The sequence below is a fragment of the Choloepus didactylus genome, chromosome 27, assembly GCF_015220235.1.
Source record: "Choloepus didactylus isolate mChoDid1 chromosome 27, mChoDid1.pri, whole genome shotgun sequence".
Classification (NCBI taxonomy): Eukaryota; Metazoa; Chordata; class Mammalia; order Pilosa; family Megalonychidae; genus Choloepus; species Choloepus didactylus.
The window spans coordinates 9,941,240-9,957,983 of NC_051333.1; the positions used below are offsets into that span (position 1 = coordinate 9,941,240).

The following is a 16,744-nucleotide window of genomic DNA, read 5'->3' on the forward strand; positions in this document are numbered from 1 at the left end:
AAGCCAGGATTCAACTCCAGCGCTGCCTCCCCCGCCCTTCCCAGCTAAGTGCCTCACGGCGCCCCCGTGGGGCCGGCGCTCTCATTACCGCCCTTTCCCAGATGCCAAGCGGAGGCGCGAGATCCTGGACCCCTGCGGACCCAGGTGGGGCAGGAGGAAGCGATGGGGTTTGAACCCAGGCCCCTCTCACTTCAGAGCCTGTGTTTTTGACCTGTGGTCTTAAGAGCCAGGTAAACACACACAGGGTGTATGCCAGACAAGTCGTCGGGATGAGGCAGAAAAACCTCTATTCATATTTATTATATTATTATTTTAACGCAGAATAATTTAAGCCTTATTACTAATACACAGACTGATAATAGTACATGTATATAATTTACAAATAAATATACACATATTAGAGGGTTCATGTTCAAACAGTATTTACTCTTAGGTACATGATCAAAAAGAAAGATGCCACTACTTTCATCCACCGAGTTGTTCCAAAAGCTCTTCCCCGGTCCCATTATGAGGGGCACGGCGGATAAGTTGAGTGTGGCCACTTTCAAAGCTCCTGACCTTGGGCAGGCGACTTCACCATTCTGGCCTCAGTTTCCTCATCTGTAAAATGGAAGTAGCATCTAGCCGGTCGGAGGTGAGGGATAATTCAAGAATCCGTGTAAAGCAGAGGACGATGCCTGCTGCACAGTAAGCATTCAGTACACGTGAGCTGTAACTATCGTGGACCCCGCCTCGCCCGTGCACCATTGAAATTTGGAGGTTAACAGTCAGCAAGGAGTGGAGCCGGCTCCTAAGCACAGCGGCACCCCTGGGAGGTAACCCCGCACTAAGCCTGCTCCCCCCTCTGCAAGATGGGGTTAAGAGCGGCATGCAGCTCACAGGGCTCTCTGAGGAGGGAAGCAGGTCGCATTCCGCTTTCCACCGAGGAAGGAGGGACGAAGGTCGTCGCTGCCCCGCCTCCCGCAGGGGCTGAGAGAGACCTCGGGCTCCGGATACCCGGCGGCCACCAGGAGCGGGGCGGGGGCGCCCTCTAGTGGCCAAAACTATCCCAGCGGCCACGGGTCTTGGGGGCTCGTGTCCGAGACTCCGAGAGCGCGCAGAGAATCCTGGAGGAAACCGAGGCACAGAGAAAATACAGCCTACCTAACTAGCGAGTGGCAGAGAGCATCTGAATCCTGGCAGCCCGGCCTCAGGATGTACATTCTTCCCAAAACCCAAGGGCGGAATTATTTATTACTCCGGGCTCCTGACCCAGGGCTCCTTGGCATCTTGGGCCTGGCACAACTTTGATGTGCGGAACTGTGCCGGGCCCTGGACGCCTTGGCACCCCTGACCCGGTTCCCCAAATGCCGGCGGCACCCCCAACTACTGGGTGGAAGAAGGATGTCCCCACAGGCATCCATCACCCACGGGTTGGGGGTGGCCAGACCTCTCCATTTGAGACTCCGGGTGCTGCTTTCACATCCTTGACCTGGTCTTCTCCTCCTGCGGAGCCAGTCTGCTCTCTCTCGTTCTTCCTCTTTAATGTCTGCATTTCCTTCTCGGTCAGTTTCATTCTCCGCTCCCTCCCCTCCCCTCCCCACCCCCACATCAAATAAAGTTTCTCTACCTAGACAGCAGATTCCCAAAGACAAAGTATAGCTTCCCGTGCGCAAATATTCCCCCCGACTCCACCGCGGGCGTCAGGGTGTCAGCCGCCTCCTGCCAAGCTCAGGAGGGCCGGGTTGGGGTACTCAGGGTTCTCGATGACCCCGGGGCCAAACTTGAGCTCCAGGAAGCGGCGGTAGTTGTTAGGCGCCTGGGCCACGAAGCCGGCAAAGGGCAGGGGCACGAGAGGCTGCAGGAAGTGCTCGGGGAACTCGACGTCCTGCCGGTGGTCCAGCCACGTGTCCTTGGTCATGACGCCGTTGCGGGGGTAGAAGGGCCACAGGTCCACGTGCAGGTGGTTGCTCTCGCTGTACTGCACGCGGAAGAAGTCGCCCTCCACCGCCTTCTCCCACACGAAGCCGCGCTCGTCCACCACTGAGCCCGCCTCGGCCCCCCGCAGCTGCTCGCAGTTGCCCACGTCCTCCAGGTAGATGCCCAGGTCCACGTCGTAGTCCCACGGGATGATGTCCCCGTGGCGGGCAGCCCCCAGCAGCGAGCCGCCCTCCAGCCAGTAGCGCACGCCGGCCGCCTCCAGCACGCCGACCACATAGCGGGCAGTCTCCCGCAGCGCGCGCAGGCAGCACGGGGGCGTCCAGCGCTCCTCGTAGAGGTAGGCGGGCGTGTCGCCCACCACGGTGCCAAAGCATCGCGTGGTCTCCTTGCTGCAGCCGAACCACTCGAGCCGCCCGCCCTCCCAGCTCACCAGGCGGATGCCCAGCGCCCGCAGCACCGCGGCTCTTCGCGCCCGCGCCTCGCGCTCCGCTTTCCAGCGCGCGTGGGCCGAGGCCAGCGGGGGCTGGCGCGCGGGCGCGAAGGGCGGCTCCAGCAGTTGCACCGCCCAGCCGCGCCGGGCCGTCTGGAGGAAGAGGCTGGTGCCCACCGGCCGGGCCAGGGGCGCCGAGAGGTTGAAGAGGTCGCGGGCGCGCAGGAGCACCACAGCGTCCCCGTCCAGGGCGTCGCAGCGGGAGGCGGCGGGAGCGGAGCTGTAGCGGGCCGTCCACTCCCGTAGGCTGACGTTCAGGGCCAGGCACCGGGCAGGATTGGCCGTGGCGACGGGGGCGGCCACCAGGCGTGCGCCTCCCGCCTGGAGCGCCTCCACCATGTGCTCCAGCTGGCCCGGGGCCTCGGCCCTGGCCCCGTCGGGCACCAGGGCCACGAACTCGGTGGCCACGTAGGTCTCGGGGCGCGCGGCAGCGGCGGGCCGGTCCAGGGCGGGCTGGAGCAGCGCCAGGCGAACGTTGGGGATGCGGGGCAGGGCCAGGGGCGGGTAGGGGAGCGTGTCCGCCGCCACCACTACCGGCTGGGCTGGGTCCTGCTGCAGGAAGGAGTCCACCAGCTCGGGCACAGCGTTGTCAAAGGCCTCGAACTCCCGCACCAAGACAGTGACGCGGGGGCCGGCGGCAGACCCACGGCGGGGACCCCGGGCCCGGGAGTTCCTGGGCTGGTGCTGCAGCCACGAGACATAGAAGAGGACCAGAAGGTTGAGGGTGATGGCGGCTGCCAAGGCAGCCTGACAGCGGGTGAGCCGCATGGGGCCGAACTCAGGCCCTAGGGGGGCCTCTGGGCATCCTGGGAAGAGGGAAATGAAAGGGGAGACTGGAGCTGGTTGTCAGAGCCTCTCTCAACCCAAGCCTGGCCCTTCTCTCCCCACCTCTTCTCAGTTTCCCCCCTTTTACTTACTTGGTTCCACCTTTGACTTCCTCTCCTCCAGGAAGCCTGCCCTGACTTTCCTGACTGGGTTATGCCTCCCTCTGGGCTCCTTCAGCTCCCTGGATGTCCTCAGCCCAGCCAGATCACTCCAGTTCACCATTGTGTGGGGACAGATCTGTGTCCCTCCCTGGACTGAGGACAAGACCCTGGCCTGTCTCTGTCAGTCTCTGCTTGGTCCCCAGAACCACCTGGCACAGAAGCAGGTGTGCAGTGCGTGCTCAACAAGATTTGTTTTCACCTTCTCTTCTTCCTCCTTCATTTCCACCTTTTGCCTATTCAGATTCACCCCAAGCTCAGCTTCCTTCCTTTCTACCATTCCCTCCTTCAGGAAGCCACCCCAGATCTCTTTCTCCCTTCCCTCCCATACCCTGGCTACATGCTACAACCGTGAGCTTTAGCCAAGCCCACCCTGCTGCCTCCATCTCACTTCCTCAAATTCTCGGGTCGTGTTTTTCCTGAGGGTCAGCCAGAGCATTTTAGTTTTGCAAGAAAATCCAGAAACGCAACATTTTAATCATAACTCTCCGGATTAAAAAATGCTGGCAGCTAATTGAAGGGAAGAAGAAAACAAAAAGTGGGAGTGGGCATCATCAAAAGAGGCTGTCGGCCTCAGGACATCCACTCCCAAATGACCCCAGAGGGCGCTGTCTTCCCATCCCACGGTGGCTTGGAGATCTGGCTGGTCCCCCAGGGCAGGGGATGTAACTCTATATTCCCTATAGATACTCAAAAAATTCGACAAGAAGGATTTTTACTGGTCTCTGCCCCTCCCTGAGACCCAACCAATCACCAAATCTTTGTATGTCCTCAAATCATCTGACCCTTCCTCCCCATTCCCACAGCTCCCCTCACCCTGGCTCCCCCAGTTCCTCACCAGCCTTCCCCTGACCTTCTGCCCTGGTCCTGTCCCCTCACGGTCACCCTCCTTATGGCCACCAAAGGGTCTTCCTGAAGTACCAGCCTGAGCTGTCTCTCCCCTGCTTAGATCCTACATGTGCCCTGGAAGAAAGTTTCAGCTTCTTCCAACAGCCCACCCTCCACTCCAGCCTCCTCTCCTGCCAGGCCCCCCTCAGCCTCCCTGGGCTTTTCTTTCCTGCAGATATGTCTTGTTTCTCAGCCTTTGCAGATTCGGTTCCCTCTGTATAGAGAAGTCTCCTCTCATCCGCCTCCTTCTTCCCATCCTCCTCCTGGAAAATTCCTCCTGAGGCTTTAGGCTTCCGCTCAGAGGTTGCCCCTGGCTCCACCAGCCCTGCCCTGCCCACCCTGGGTAGTCGCTGTCAGGGGATGGGTCTGTCACCCCCACTGCACTGTGAGCCCCAGGAGCGGGCTGTCTCAGTCACCGCCGGGTCCCCAGCACATGGCATTGAGACTGTACTTCGTGGAAAAATGATGGCCACGTCTAAAGCCATGGCAGCTCTGTCCCAGCACCCACTTGGGTCCCTGGAACCAAACTGCCCGCATCGCCATGCGTCTGGGGCCCACTTCTGGTCTTCCTGCCTCCTCTCGCTCTCAATCCCACCAGAAATGCCCTCCCATCCCCTGCCCACCCCAGTTCTCCTTGCCCTTCCTTGACCCAACTCAGGTGGCACTTGAGAATCCAAGTCACACTTAAAAGAGTGATTTTCTAATCTTTAGAACCTTGGCATTAACTTGAAAGGTGAAATCACTGCCCTCCACCCTACATGGGATCAGACACCCAGGTTAGTGAATCTCCCTGGCAACGTGGAATATGACTCCCGGGGAGGAATGTAGACCTGGCATCGTGGGATGGAGAACATCTTGACCAAAAGGGGGATGTGAAAGGAAATGAAATAAGCTTCAGTGGCAGAGAGATTCCAAAACGAGCCGAGAGGTCACTCTGGAGGGCACTCTTACGCACAATATAGACAACCCTTTTTAGGTTCTAATGAGTTGGGGTAGCTGGTGGTGGATACCTGAAATTATCAAACTACAACCCAGAACCCATGAATCTCGAAGACAATTGTATAAAAATGTGGCTTATGAGGGGGGATTGGGGGGGCCATGGGGATCACACTCCCATTTGTCTAGTTTGTGGATGGATGAATGGAAAGGTGAGGGAAGGAAACAAACAGACAAGGGCGCCCAGTGTTCTTTTTTTACTTTAGTTGCTCTTTTTCACTTTAATTATTATTCTTGTTATTTTTGTGTGTGTGCTAATGAAGGTGTCGGGGATTGATTTTGGTGATGAATGTACAACTATGTAATGGTACTGTGAGCAATCGCATGTATGATTTGTTCTGTATGACTGTGTGCGATGTGAATATATCTCAATAAAATGAATATTAAAAAAAAAAAGAACCTTGGCATTGCTTTCTGGACCTTAAATCGGTCTCATTTTCTTTCCTTCCTCTCTTCAACACATGTTTATTGAACTCCAGCAACATGCTAGACACTGATCTGGACTCCAGGGAGACAGCTGTGGACACACAAGGAGAGCAGCCCACATCCCAGCCCTCGTGGACTTCATGTTGTGGGGGAAGGAACCTTTGGAACCAGAGAAACTTCAGGGTCTTAGAGTCTTACCATTTAGGTGGTTAAAAGCCCAGAAGGTCAGACCCTCAGACAGTTTTAGAATTTTCATATCTTTGAAGGTCACAGCTAGAGAACATCATCCTGCTTCTGTCCTGATCCCCTGCAGTCTGCTCCCTGCTCTGCACCCACAGGGATCTTGTTAAAACCTGAGTTAGGCCCTGTCCCTCCTCTGCTCAAACCTGCAGCTCACACCTCACTCGAGGGACAAGCAAAGTCCTCACTGTGGCCCACAAGGCCTGGCACACTCTGCCCTGTCCCCTCTCTGCCCTGGCCTCGTGCCACACCTCACCGATCGTCATTCTCCAGACACAACCAGGTCACTCCTGCCACAGCCCTCCCCGTCCCCTGTCCCCTTTCCCTGGAATGCTCTCCCCCCAGGTATCCACCTGCTCCCCCCCCCCAGGTATCCACATGGCGCCTCCCTCACACCCTTCAGGTTTCTGCCAAAATGTTACCTGTCCGGGGAGTCCTTCGCTTTGGCAGCCCTTTTTAAAAATGTATTTCCGTATCACCCACATACTCCCTGTCCCCCATCTCTTCATTTCATTTTTTCCCCCTGGTACTTAGGTTTTCCCCTAGTACTTAGGTTTTACTTATTTATTTTGTTTACTGTCTGAGTCCCCACTGAAGGTGGGGATCTGTTTTACCTGTTTTATTTCCTGACGTCTCCCCAGCACAGCATTCAGTAACTGGCACACAGCAGGTGCTCAATAAATGTGGGTTGAATGAATGAGGGTCTTGAATTGTTACAATGGAGAGCCTGTGGCTGAGAGACAGGAAAGGATGCAGGGACCAGAACCTGTGGCTCTTGCCATGCTCCATCTGGCTGCTTCTGGGCCAGGAGTCACCCAGCGGGATCTAAACCAAGTGCTCAGACTCCAGCAGGTGAGACACCCAGAGAAAGAGGTGTCACCACTGACGAGGGTGTGAGGGGACCAAGAGGACAAAGGAAGTCCTCAAGCTCCCTGACGAGGCTGTTCTTGGCGTCCCCACATATAAGGACTAAAAATCCCTTCAGTGCAGCTGAGTGGATAAAATGATGATTTTTTAAGTCTGAATGTTCTACATTTTCCTGAAACAGGATGATGATAGCATCAACAATTCCAACAGCTCACAATGTGCCAGACCCTCTTCTAAGCACTTCACACATATTGACCTGTTTAATCCTCAATTATGATCATATTTGAAGATGAGGAAACCAAGGCACAGAGAGGTTGTGTCACTTGACTAAGGTCACACAGCTAGGAAGTAGTGAAGCCAGGATTTGACCCAAAGAGGCTGGCTCCAGAGTCTGTGACTTAAACCAATAAACTCCACTGTCTCTCCTGGGTCCACTCAAATAGCCCTGCCCTCAGTCCACCTTCAGTGTGCCTTTCCCAGCCCTAACCTAACAAGTGCTTTCAAAGCTGGATGTGGCACATTAATTAATTAATTCAACTCATGAACTCCACAAACAGATATTTTTTAAGTACCCCCAGTGCCAGATGCTGTGTTCTGGGGACACAGAGCGAAGGAGGTTAAGAAGACAGACAAAAACCACACACGCAACTACAGATAGGGCAGGAAACCTGCAGAGGTCTGTGACAGAGAAAAACTGGGGGTTTGCTTTAGAAAAGGCAGTCAGGGAAGGAAAGGACAGTTAAGCTGAGACATCTGTCTCTCTGTTCCCCCACAAAGCAATGTAAGTGGATGCAGACTTGCTTCGGGACTGGGTTCACCAGGCCTGAGCCTCAGATGCTGCATCTGCAGAATGGGACTGTATGGGGTAGAGAAAGTAAAAGGTGTGTAGGAAAGCCTTTGGGGATGAGGAAAGGGAGTGCTGGTGACACTGAGGGACTTCTTACCTCCTAGGTTCCTGGCTGGGGGGACTCCAGGGGGACAGTTCCTGCCCAGTTCAGCTGCACTGCTGTGGGAAGAACCCGAAAATCCCAAATCAGCCAATCTGCAGAATAGAGCACAGCTTCATTTTACCTACAAGAGTTGACTAGAGGGTCAGGAAATCCTTTCTCTGGAAACCCCATAAGCTCAGGCACCACCTGGAGGGTCTCAGGAAGAGGGTACAGTGGGATGGGTAGGATGTCAGTAACAAAACAACCTGTAATGCACCCCCTCACCATGAATGTATCCAGAAAGGTGGGGCTGGAAGGCAGGGAAGCTGTTACCATGCCAACGCCTTCCCTAGACACACTCCACCCAGAGAGACAATCCTAAATGTCCCCTACCTCGGTGGGCCTGGCTCCTAGGATCCCTGAAAGGGGGCTGCCCCTCCCCCACTACCAGTGTAACCAGGGGACTTGGCCTTGCCCGTTTCTCACCTCGCTGGAAATGGTCCAGGCCCTGTAACCATAGTAACTGTTCTTCAGAGCATCTCCTCTAAATAAAAACACCTGGTTGGCTTGGCCCATGGGCCTCCCAGTATGGAAAGTGGGGGGGATGATGGTTACCATAGTAATGCCAACAGACTGGGCTATGGGGGAGGTGCTGGGGGGGGAAGAGATGCTTCTGGGTGAGCAGTTTATTTGGGGCTGGGGTCCTTTCTACCTGAGGGCTAGGTGAGGAGGGTTGCCATAATGATCAGTGTTGGCAGGAGTAAAAGGACCCGCCAGGGACTTAGGTTACCTTAGCAACCTCCTCCGGGTGCAGGGACAGGAGAGGTGTGCGGCTCCATAACCACAAAGGTGAAAGGGGGGGGGGAGTCTAGGCTGGGGAAGGATTACTATGGCAACCGACCTGGGCCAGGAATCAGAGAGGATGGGGCCAAAGCTGAAACCACCCCTGGTGGTCGTCCCTTTCTCTCCAAGAGTCGAAGTGATTGTCAACGGGAGTGGTATTTGGGTCGGAAGAGGGTAAGAATCTTTCCTTGGGGCCAAGTAGGAGAAGGGGGCGGCCAGCGGCCCCTCCCAATGTCCCGCTGCTCCAAGACTTGGGTCCCGTTTGCCTTCCTCGGGGCGCGCGCCCCCGCCCCGCCCCGCCCCGCCCTGCTCCCCCCTCCCCGAGCGCGCCCCCGGGGCCCACTCGGGTGGGCGAGGCTCGCGCCCGGCCTCTGCTCGCTGCCGACCACCCCGCCGGGCGCGCGCCGCGGGGGGGGGGTGGCGCGGCCGCGCAGGCGCGCGAGGCACAGCGGGCGCGCGGGCACGGCCCCGGGGCCCCCATGATGGAGGAGAACGAGCGGCCGCCCCTCGTGTCGCCGCCGCCGCCTCCTCCTGCCGCCCGCTCGGCTCTGGCGCGGGTCCCGGACCGACTGGAACGACCCACGGCCTCTGCCCCTGCCCCAGGGCCCGGCCCGGCAGGTAAGGGATGGCGGGCGGCGGCGGCGGGCGGCAGCCCCGGGCCCACGGCGGGACCGGAGCCCATGAGCCTGCCCGGGATCCTGCACTTTACACAGCACGAGTTGGGCGCGCTTCGAAGCCGAGAAGGCCCGCTGGGAGGCCGAGCGCGCCGAGTTGCAGGTGAGTGTCGCCCCGGGACCCCCGACCCCCCTCCCCGGCCCCGGCCCGGCCTCACCCGCCGCCGCCGCCGCCGCCATCTTGGAGCAATGGCCGCCGGGACCGAAGCCGGGGGGGCGGGAGGGGACAGGCGACCGGCTCGGAGAGGGAGTGGGGGGCAGTACGAGGAGAGTCCCGAGGGGACCCGGCGGCGGGGTGGGGGGACGGGGGGCGCGCGAGACCTACCAGGACCGGCCGAGAGAAGGGGGTGGGAGGGCGCCGGAGGTGAGCAGTGGACCCCGCGGAGGGTCCTGACGGGAGGGGAACCTAAGAGGACTCAGGAAAGGATCACGAGGGGAGTCGGAGAGGTCGGGGAAAGACCTGCGGGGTCTTGCCTGGGAGTGAGCAAAAGAGTGCGACAGACTCCCCCCCGCCCTCCCCGACCAGCCGAGGATCTGAGATGGAGCCCGATGGGTCCGGGTTGGGGTGAGAGGGGGGCTGCCGAGCGGACCTTGGGACCCGCCGAGGGGAGGGGAGTCGCAGCGGGGAACCGGGAGGGGGAAGTCACAGAGCCTGGATGCGGTGTGCTTCGAAGTGTTTAGACGGGGGAAACTGAGAGCTGTGGGAGGACTTCCGAGGGGTCCCAGGAAGGAAGTGTGTGTGTTCTCTCCTACCGGGAGGAAACTTTGGGGAGCCCTGGCATGTTTGGCCACAGAGTGTGGAGAAGGGTCCCTGAGATTGGAAGTCTGGCCAGGGCAGAGGACGCACCCCAGGAGCCTGTGGGGAAGAGTTTGCAAGCAGAGACTCTAGTTTGGGGGTAGGGGAGATGGCGGTGAGGTGGGAGGTGTGTGAAGGGTGTCAGGTGGAGGACCCTGAGCTGGAGTGCAGGAAGGGGTGTGCCCACCGGAGAGGAGGGGATCTGGGACAGGGACAATGAGGAGGAATTTGGGAAAAGCAACAGTGAGGGGAGGGCATCTAAGAAGGACTTTCTGGGGGAGATGAGATGTCTGTGGACCTTTCTGGGAAAGGGACTCCATGGTTAATGGAGTATCTTGGGAGAAGGATGTGCCCCTGGGGTGATGTAGAGAAGAGTCTGAGGACTTGAGCTGTGTTGCATGACCTTGAGGATTGAGGAGTGTGGGGTCCATTTGCAGAGACTCCAAAGGAGCCTAGGGATCAGAGATGAGAGGATTTGATGGGGTTCAGGGATGGGGCAAGAGGAGTCTGAGGGTCCCTGGGCTGGGGTATTACCGGCAGAAGTCTTCTGGACCTGCTTCTCATAGCCCTTGCTGATTTGATTTTCCCTATCTAGCTGAGGTGGGGACCCAAATAAATAACTGATTAGAATTTTGTCCACGGGATAAATAAAGAGAGCCTCCTCTCCGTATTCAGGGTTATCACAGTGTATCCCACAATTCTCCCACCCACACCTGGTTCTTAGCGGTGTGGAAGCTGAGGCTTGGGGCTGGGGCAGGAGAAGAATAAAGCACTCCACACTTTCGTGTCCCACGCTCTATTTCCAAAGCTCTCCCCCAGCTTACATCTCATCGGATCTTCTCAACACCCAGCGAGGTAGACAGTAATGGTAGCACTTGTTTTGTGCCAGGCACTGTGGTAAGCACTTTAGAGACATGTCAGCATTTAAGCGTTTTACATTCTGGGAGGATAAGTGATTTTATCTCCTTCCCTCCCTTATTTTTAATAACCAGAAGAGGAAACTAATGCTTTCAGAGGGTACATTGTATATCTAGAATCATAGCTAGTAAGTGGCAGAGCTGGTTTCTGGACTTGGAACCCTTGCCCTATACCTCTCTGCCACCCAGTACAGAGGCTCAGTAGCCTCCGCAGGGTAACCTGAGCCATCATAGCAGAGTCAGGACTGAATCCCGGGCTCTTGGGCTCCATGCTAGTGCACCCCACAGCACCCACCATGCCACCTTCTCATCTCGGAGACTAACGAGAGAAAAGATGAGTGTTTTATTCTCTCACTAAGGGACCCTTTGTGGGGTTTGAGAGGAACTTCTGGGTTACATCCAATTAGGCTCTCCCTCATCTAAGCTCTAGCGTCACTCACTTCATACTTGTGTTTTTGTTCTGTTACATGCTAGTAAACATTCAAACATCTCAGTAGTGAGAGTGTGTGTGTGTGTGTATATGTGTGTGTGTGTGTGTGTGTAAAGGGAAAGTCCCCTTTTCATTCCTTCATTCCTTCCCTTTTCTTCTCACCAACTCTTCTCCAACAGTTATTGCTATAAAGGTAGTTCAGTGCATTTGTGTGTTTTTAATATGAGATCATATTGTGTGTATCATTTTGGGACTTTTTCCCACGTACTTGTGTGTTTTGGTGTTCTTTCCACATCAGTACAGAGAGCTCTTTGTTACTTTTGATAACTACCCACCATTCCGTTGAATGTCACTGCAATAGTTTACTTGACCCTTGTTGATGGACTTGTAGGTTGTTTCCAATTTTTCACCATCAGGAACGGCTGCAGCTAATATCCTTATATTCCTGGGTGAGAATAAAGAAAGATGGAGAATAGAGGTGTTTATATACTACTGGTCAGTTCCCAAGTTGCCGTCCACTAGTTTACACTCCCACCAGCAGCTCCTCTTTTTTACCCACCTCTAGTAAAGCACTGATCACTTACCAAGGTGTGACTTCTGTGAGTGCCTTTGAGGCTCAGACAGTGTCAAGTTTTTCTGACTTGCTGTGACGCGAGTAACTTCTTGGCATCATTGAATCAGGCTGTTCCTAGCCAGGGCCTGCTGTGCACTCAGTGCCCAGTAAATGTGGGCTGAATGGCAGAAAAGGCAGTGTCTCATGAGGGTCTGCCAGGAGGCCCCCAGAATTGGGAGCAGGGAGGTGTTGTCGATGGAGGCTGGTACTAAGCAGGAATTTGCTGAGGGAGGTGGATTCCCACAAGTAAGTGACAAGGTTTCTGTCTTTCAGGAACTTCCAGGCTAACTGGAAGTTAGAAACTACAGAGAACTGTCCAAGTTTCTGCACAGTTGAGTTCTCGATTTTGTGTCTCTGCCCACTTTCTGTGACACTTCTGAGAAGGGAAGTTCTTTGAGGACAGGAGGAACTTCTTGGAGCAAGGGATTTAGATGGACATGCCATGCAGGGGCAGAGACAGGGAGATGCAGTGAGCGTGGCCCTAGCTGAGAAGGTGGAGAGCTGCCCCTCCCCACTACTAGCCTCCTACAGGGGCCCTGAGGGATCCAGTGGGGACTCATTCCTGCCAGGAGCCTCTGGAGCTTGGGCAGGAGGAGTGTGGGAGATGCAGGGCTAGATGGGACTGTACAGGGAAACCCTTCCCTGGGGCTAGGACAGGAAGGTTGGCAGCAGGGACACAGAAGCGTCAGCCGCTGGAGCAGGCTGAGATGCTTGGGTTCCTTGGGAAGCCTTTTAGGTGCTGTAGAGAGGGAAGAGCTGGAGGAGAGGGAGCAGAATGAGGTCGTGGAATGGTTCTGGGGGTGCATGTGTTCTGGCAGTCTGGGGGTGGATGTGGTGAATAGAAAACCTGCCAGTCCTCCACAGCGCCCCCACATCAGGCAGCGGTGGCTACTGTCATGTGAGTGGTGGGAGGGACTGGCCGGCAGAACTTCCCCTGAGACGCTGATGGTTCTCTTTCTCCCCTTCTGCCAGAGGAACTGGAGAGGGGCCAACAGAGCAGGCGGGGTGAAATCCTTGTATTGCAACTAGGAGAAGGGAGATAAGGGCATGAGATGGTGGCTGGGAGATGGTGGCAAGTGGGAGCGCTGGGTGTGATTCTTTTTTGGTGGGTGGTGGCAGTGGAGTGATTCCTGATTCCACTTTTTCCTCAGGTGTCACCTCATTGTGACATTTGATCACCATGTCTTGTCAGTTGTCCCTCCTTATTTGAAATCCACTTGCCACCCCCACCCCAAGCCTAGTCCGGGCCACTGTCATTTCTCCTTTGAATTCCTGTGACTTCATCCGATGACTGGTCTCACTGGCTTTAAGCTTTGGTCCCCAGCCATCGGTTCTGCACGTCATAGCTGGGACTGCCCTAGTTAAAAAATCTGATTGCATCTCTCCTTGGCTTGAAACCCTTCCATGGCTTTCCCTGTGCTCTTAGGAAAAATTTCAAACTCATTAATGTGGTCTGTGATCTGTTGTTGGACCTCTGGCTTCTCTAACTGTCCTTGCTAACTCTTCTATACATTGTGATCCCACCATACCGACCTGTGTAGAATCCCTTAAGGCTGCCACACAACTCTGTGGTCTCTTTGCTTTGCCAGTGGTGCACTTCATCTCCCCTGGCATACTTCTACCCAGCCTTCAGGAGCTGTCACTTCCTTTGGGAAAACCTTCCTTAACTCCCAAAGTGAGTGGCATGTGCCTCCTCCCATAATCTCCTCTGCTCTCCTGTCATGGTCCTTGTCACAGCTTGTTAGGTGTCCTTGCTCAGGAGACAGAGCTCCTTGGGGGCAAGAACCTGTGATACCCCCATGCCTCACTTGGTGCCGGACGTGGTAGGCAATCTCTGAACAGTGTAAAACAGTGAAGAAATGTAGGTCCTCAACCAGCTGGCCTGCTGCTTGGAAACAGAACACCAGTGGAATCCCGGAAGAGCAGGGAGGATGGTGGGGAGGTGGCCTGAGGCTTGTGTTTGGCCACTTACCTTTTCTTCACCTCTCCTCCTGCCTTCTGAAATGACTCAGAAACAGAGTAGATTTGTGTGACTGAAAAGATACACAAAGGTCAGAAATTCAGACTTCAGAGATGTTGACCATGTGAAGGTCTGGCTGTCCAGCCTTCACCAGCTGATTTAAAGTGTAAAGTGTAAAAAAAAAAAAAAAGTGTCCTGAGGGGGAAAATAGCCCATGGCCTCAGTGACCAGGTGAAGTTTCTTTTCCCTGGCATACCTGGTGACATCTATTTTTGTGTGTTGTTTGTCCCACACCTGCTAGAATATAAGCTTGTTCTTGTTCTGTCTCATGTCCTCAGGGCTACAGTAGCACCTGACACATAGTTGATGCTTAATAAATAATTGTGGAAAAATAAATGAACGAGTGATACCTTTGTCATACATTGATGCACATGCATTAACTTTTATTTATTCAAGAGGAAGGGTATTCTTACTACTCTGAACTTTGTATTTTTTCACTTCGGAATATGTGTTAGTGATCTTCCTGTTTTGTCACGTATGGTTATATGTCATTTTTAAAAGGACTGCCTAGTTTTTCATTTTACAGAGAAAATGTTTGTTTGGCCTCCTATTGGTGGACATTTAGGTTCCTTCTAGCTTTCTTGCCATTACAAAGTGCGTTGCAGTGAACATCTTTGAACATCTAGGTGGCTGTACTGTTGCAGTATGCCCAAAGGATAGATTTCTACAAGGGCAAGTGCTGGGACAAAAGGAAGGTGTAGTTACCATTTTTATAGACATTGCCAGTTTGCTCTTTGCGAAGGCAGTGTGTGACTCTTCAGTTTTGCCATCCCTAGTCAGTGCTCGATGTCACTTAGGCTGTACTTATCTGAGGGAGAGGACAGAGGTGACAGTAGGACTGCAAGCCCAGGGCTGTGCTAAGCTCCAAGGACGTGGGGCCATGGGAGGGACGGCAGTGGGTGGCATCCGAGGGGGTTGCCTGGAGGAGACATTCTGGAGCTAGGCTTTGAGAATGAGCCAGGGCTGGCCTGGAGGCTTCGGTGGACCTGTTGAAGTTCTTCAGCAGGCGGGTGAGGTGCAGTGAGCTTGGCTCCAGGAAGATGCAGCTGCCCTTGGGGACAGGAGGCCTGTTAATCAACAGACTTCCCTTCTTAATTGTTCTTGGGTCTCAGAGGGATCCTAGCTCCCGTAAAGAACTGGGCCCATTTTAAAGTTGCCGAAAAATAGACTGGAGAATAAAACTAATAAGCAGGGAGGAGCTGGCGGTTACTAGTCCCTATTCTGGGCTAGGCCTTGGGCTGAGACGAGCCTAACACACGAGGGTCTCATTGGGACCCTCCCAAGAGCCCTCAGGGGCCGGTGCTTTCTTGAGCCTCGTTTTCTAGAGGAGGAATCAAAGGTTCAGAGGTTGGTGGCTTCCCCAAGATGATATAGCAAGTAAGTGGCCAAGCCGGGACCCTGGACTGGAACAGTGGTGCATTTGGGGAGAAGCCAGGGATGAGCTCTGCACTCAGGGCTCTGGGAGAAGGGCTGTCTGGACATGGTCAGGGGCCAGGATCCTGCCTCGAAGGCAGGCAGTTGGCCCAGTGTCTCCAAATGACCTGTTGACAGATCAGAGCAGACAGGGGCTGCCCAAGCCAGCTGGTGGAGTGAAGTGGTTGGCAAGAGCCCTGGTCCTGTCTCTGGCACGTCTCCCTCACAGCCTGGGCAGATGTCAGTGGGTCTGTCGCTCCCTGTAGTGGGGGTTGGGCCGCAAAGCTTTTGCATTGGAGCAGGAACTGAGCTGCGCCACCCACTCTTGTCCCTAAGCTCCAGCAGTAGCTTCCTATGCCTCCCAGAGACATGCTCCGGTGGGACTAGTGGGACACCACCTCCATCAGCAACCTTAGGGACCACACCTACCTGGGGTTGGGGGAGGGGGGGGTCCACAGCTGTCGGTCCCTCCTTCCCTCCCCACCTTCATCCCTGACCCAACTTCTCCTCAAAGACCAGTGACCAAGTTAGATTCACACTAACCCCATTTTAATCTTAGGGGTCTTTCATTATGGGTGACATGGCAGGGGACCCTGGAAACAGATCCCAGCATCCCTCTCCTTGCTCCCCTGAACCCTGGCCTAGGGTCTCAGCACCTGAGGAAGTGGCTGCTGCACTTCACTGGGAGGGTAGGGGCAGGAACTGATTGTACCTGGCTGCGTCCTCCTGGTCCCTTCTCTCTCTCTCCATTCTCCCCGTTTCCTCCCTCCCAGGCCCAGGTGGCGTTCCTCCAGGGAGAAAGGAAGGGGCAAGAGAATCTAAAGACTGACCTGGTACGGCGGATCAAGATGTTAGAATATGCGCTGAAGCAGGAGAGGTAAGCCCACCTGCCCCAACCTGGTCCTGCCTTCTGAGAAGTCCGCTCCAAACAGGAGGGTTGGGGGCTGTTAGTCCATGCTCCCTTCCAGTGCTCTGCTCGGCTTCTAGGATGGGAGAGTTGGGATCAATTTTTCTCCTCCCATCTTCTCGTAAGGTGTGATTTCTGGGGATGGGGGTGGGATGAGATGTGGGTCCCTGGGCGTTGCCGTAGGTAGGCTCAGGATAGACACCAGTAACGATATCAGTGATAGTGGTGGCCCGCTGTGTGCCAGACCCTGTGCAAAAGGCCTTGTATTCATTGTCTCACTTATCCCTTCCAATAGCCTAATGCAACTGGTATTATAGTCCTATTTCCGATAAGGATCTGAAGCATCAAGAGGATGACTGACTTCTTCAGAGTCACAGAGCCAGGATAAAAAC

The 16,744-nt window shown here is 55.2% G+C and overlaps 2 protein-coding genes across 12 annotated transcripts in view; one reads left to right on the plus strand and one right to left on the minus strand.

Moving 5' to 3' along the window:
* Positions 1–9,432, minus strand: LOC119521036 (fukutin related protein). 11 transcript variants are annotated; one of them, XM_037819010.1, is made up of 4 exons: positions 8,641–8,894; positions 8,215–8,247; positions 7,755–7,816; positions 1–3,216 (listed from the first exon to the last, which is right to left on the minus strand). In XM_037819010.1, the coding sequence occupies exon 4, from the start codon at positions 3,176–3,178 to the stop codon at positions 1,691–1,693; it is 1,488 nt and encodes a 495-aa protein (XP_037674938.1). In that variant the 5' UTR covers positions 3,179–3,216; positions 7,755–7,816; positions 8,215–8,247; positions 8,641–8,894; the 3' UTR covers positions 1–1,690. The 11 variants fall into 11 exon arrangements, with proteins under 11 accessions (XP_037674938.1, XP_037674935.1, XP_037674934.1 ...); XM_037819007.1 differs by having other exon boundaries at positions 8,215–8,283; XM_037819006.1 differs by having other exon boundaries at positions 7,755–7,852; positions 8,641–8,893.
* Positions 9,100–16,744, plus strand: part of STRN4 (striatin 4) — a 27,721-nt gene continuing 20,076 nt past the window's right edge. The window contains 3 exon segments of the mRNA XM_037818998.1: positions 9,100–9,301; positions 9,303–9,359; positions 16,219–16,322. Coding sequence (XP_037674926.1) covers positions 9,263–9,301; positions 9,303–9,359; positions 16,219–16,322 — 200 coding nt within the window. The 5' untranslated portion in view covers positions 9,100–9,262.

What these genes read in the sequence shown, in the direction of transcription:
- LOC119521036 (XM_037818999.1), bottom strand. Translation starts at nt 8,357, where the DNA reads ATGGTAACCATCATCCCCCCCACTTTCCATACTGGGAGGCCCATGGGC. An exon ending in TCCAGCGAGGTGAGAAACGG is followed by an intron (nt 7,853 to 8,214) that starts GCAAGGCCAAGT and finishes TCTATTCTGCAG; the next exon opens with ATTGGCTGATTTGGGATTTT. An exon ending in CCCAGCCAGGAACCTAGGAG is followed by an intron (nt 3,217 to 7,754) that starts GTAAGAAGTCCC and finishes CCCTCTTCCCAG; the next exon opens with GATGCCCAGAGGCCCCCCTA.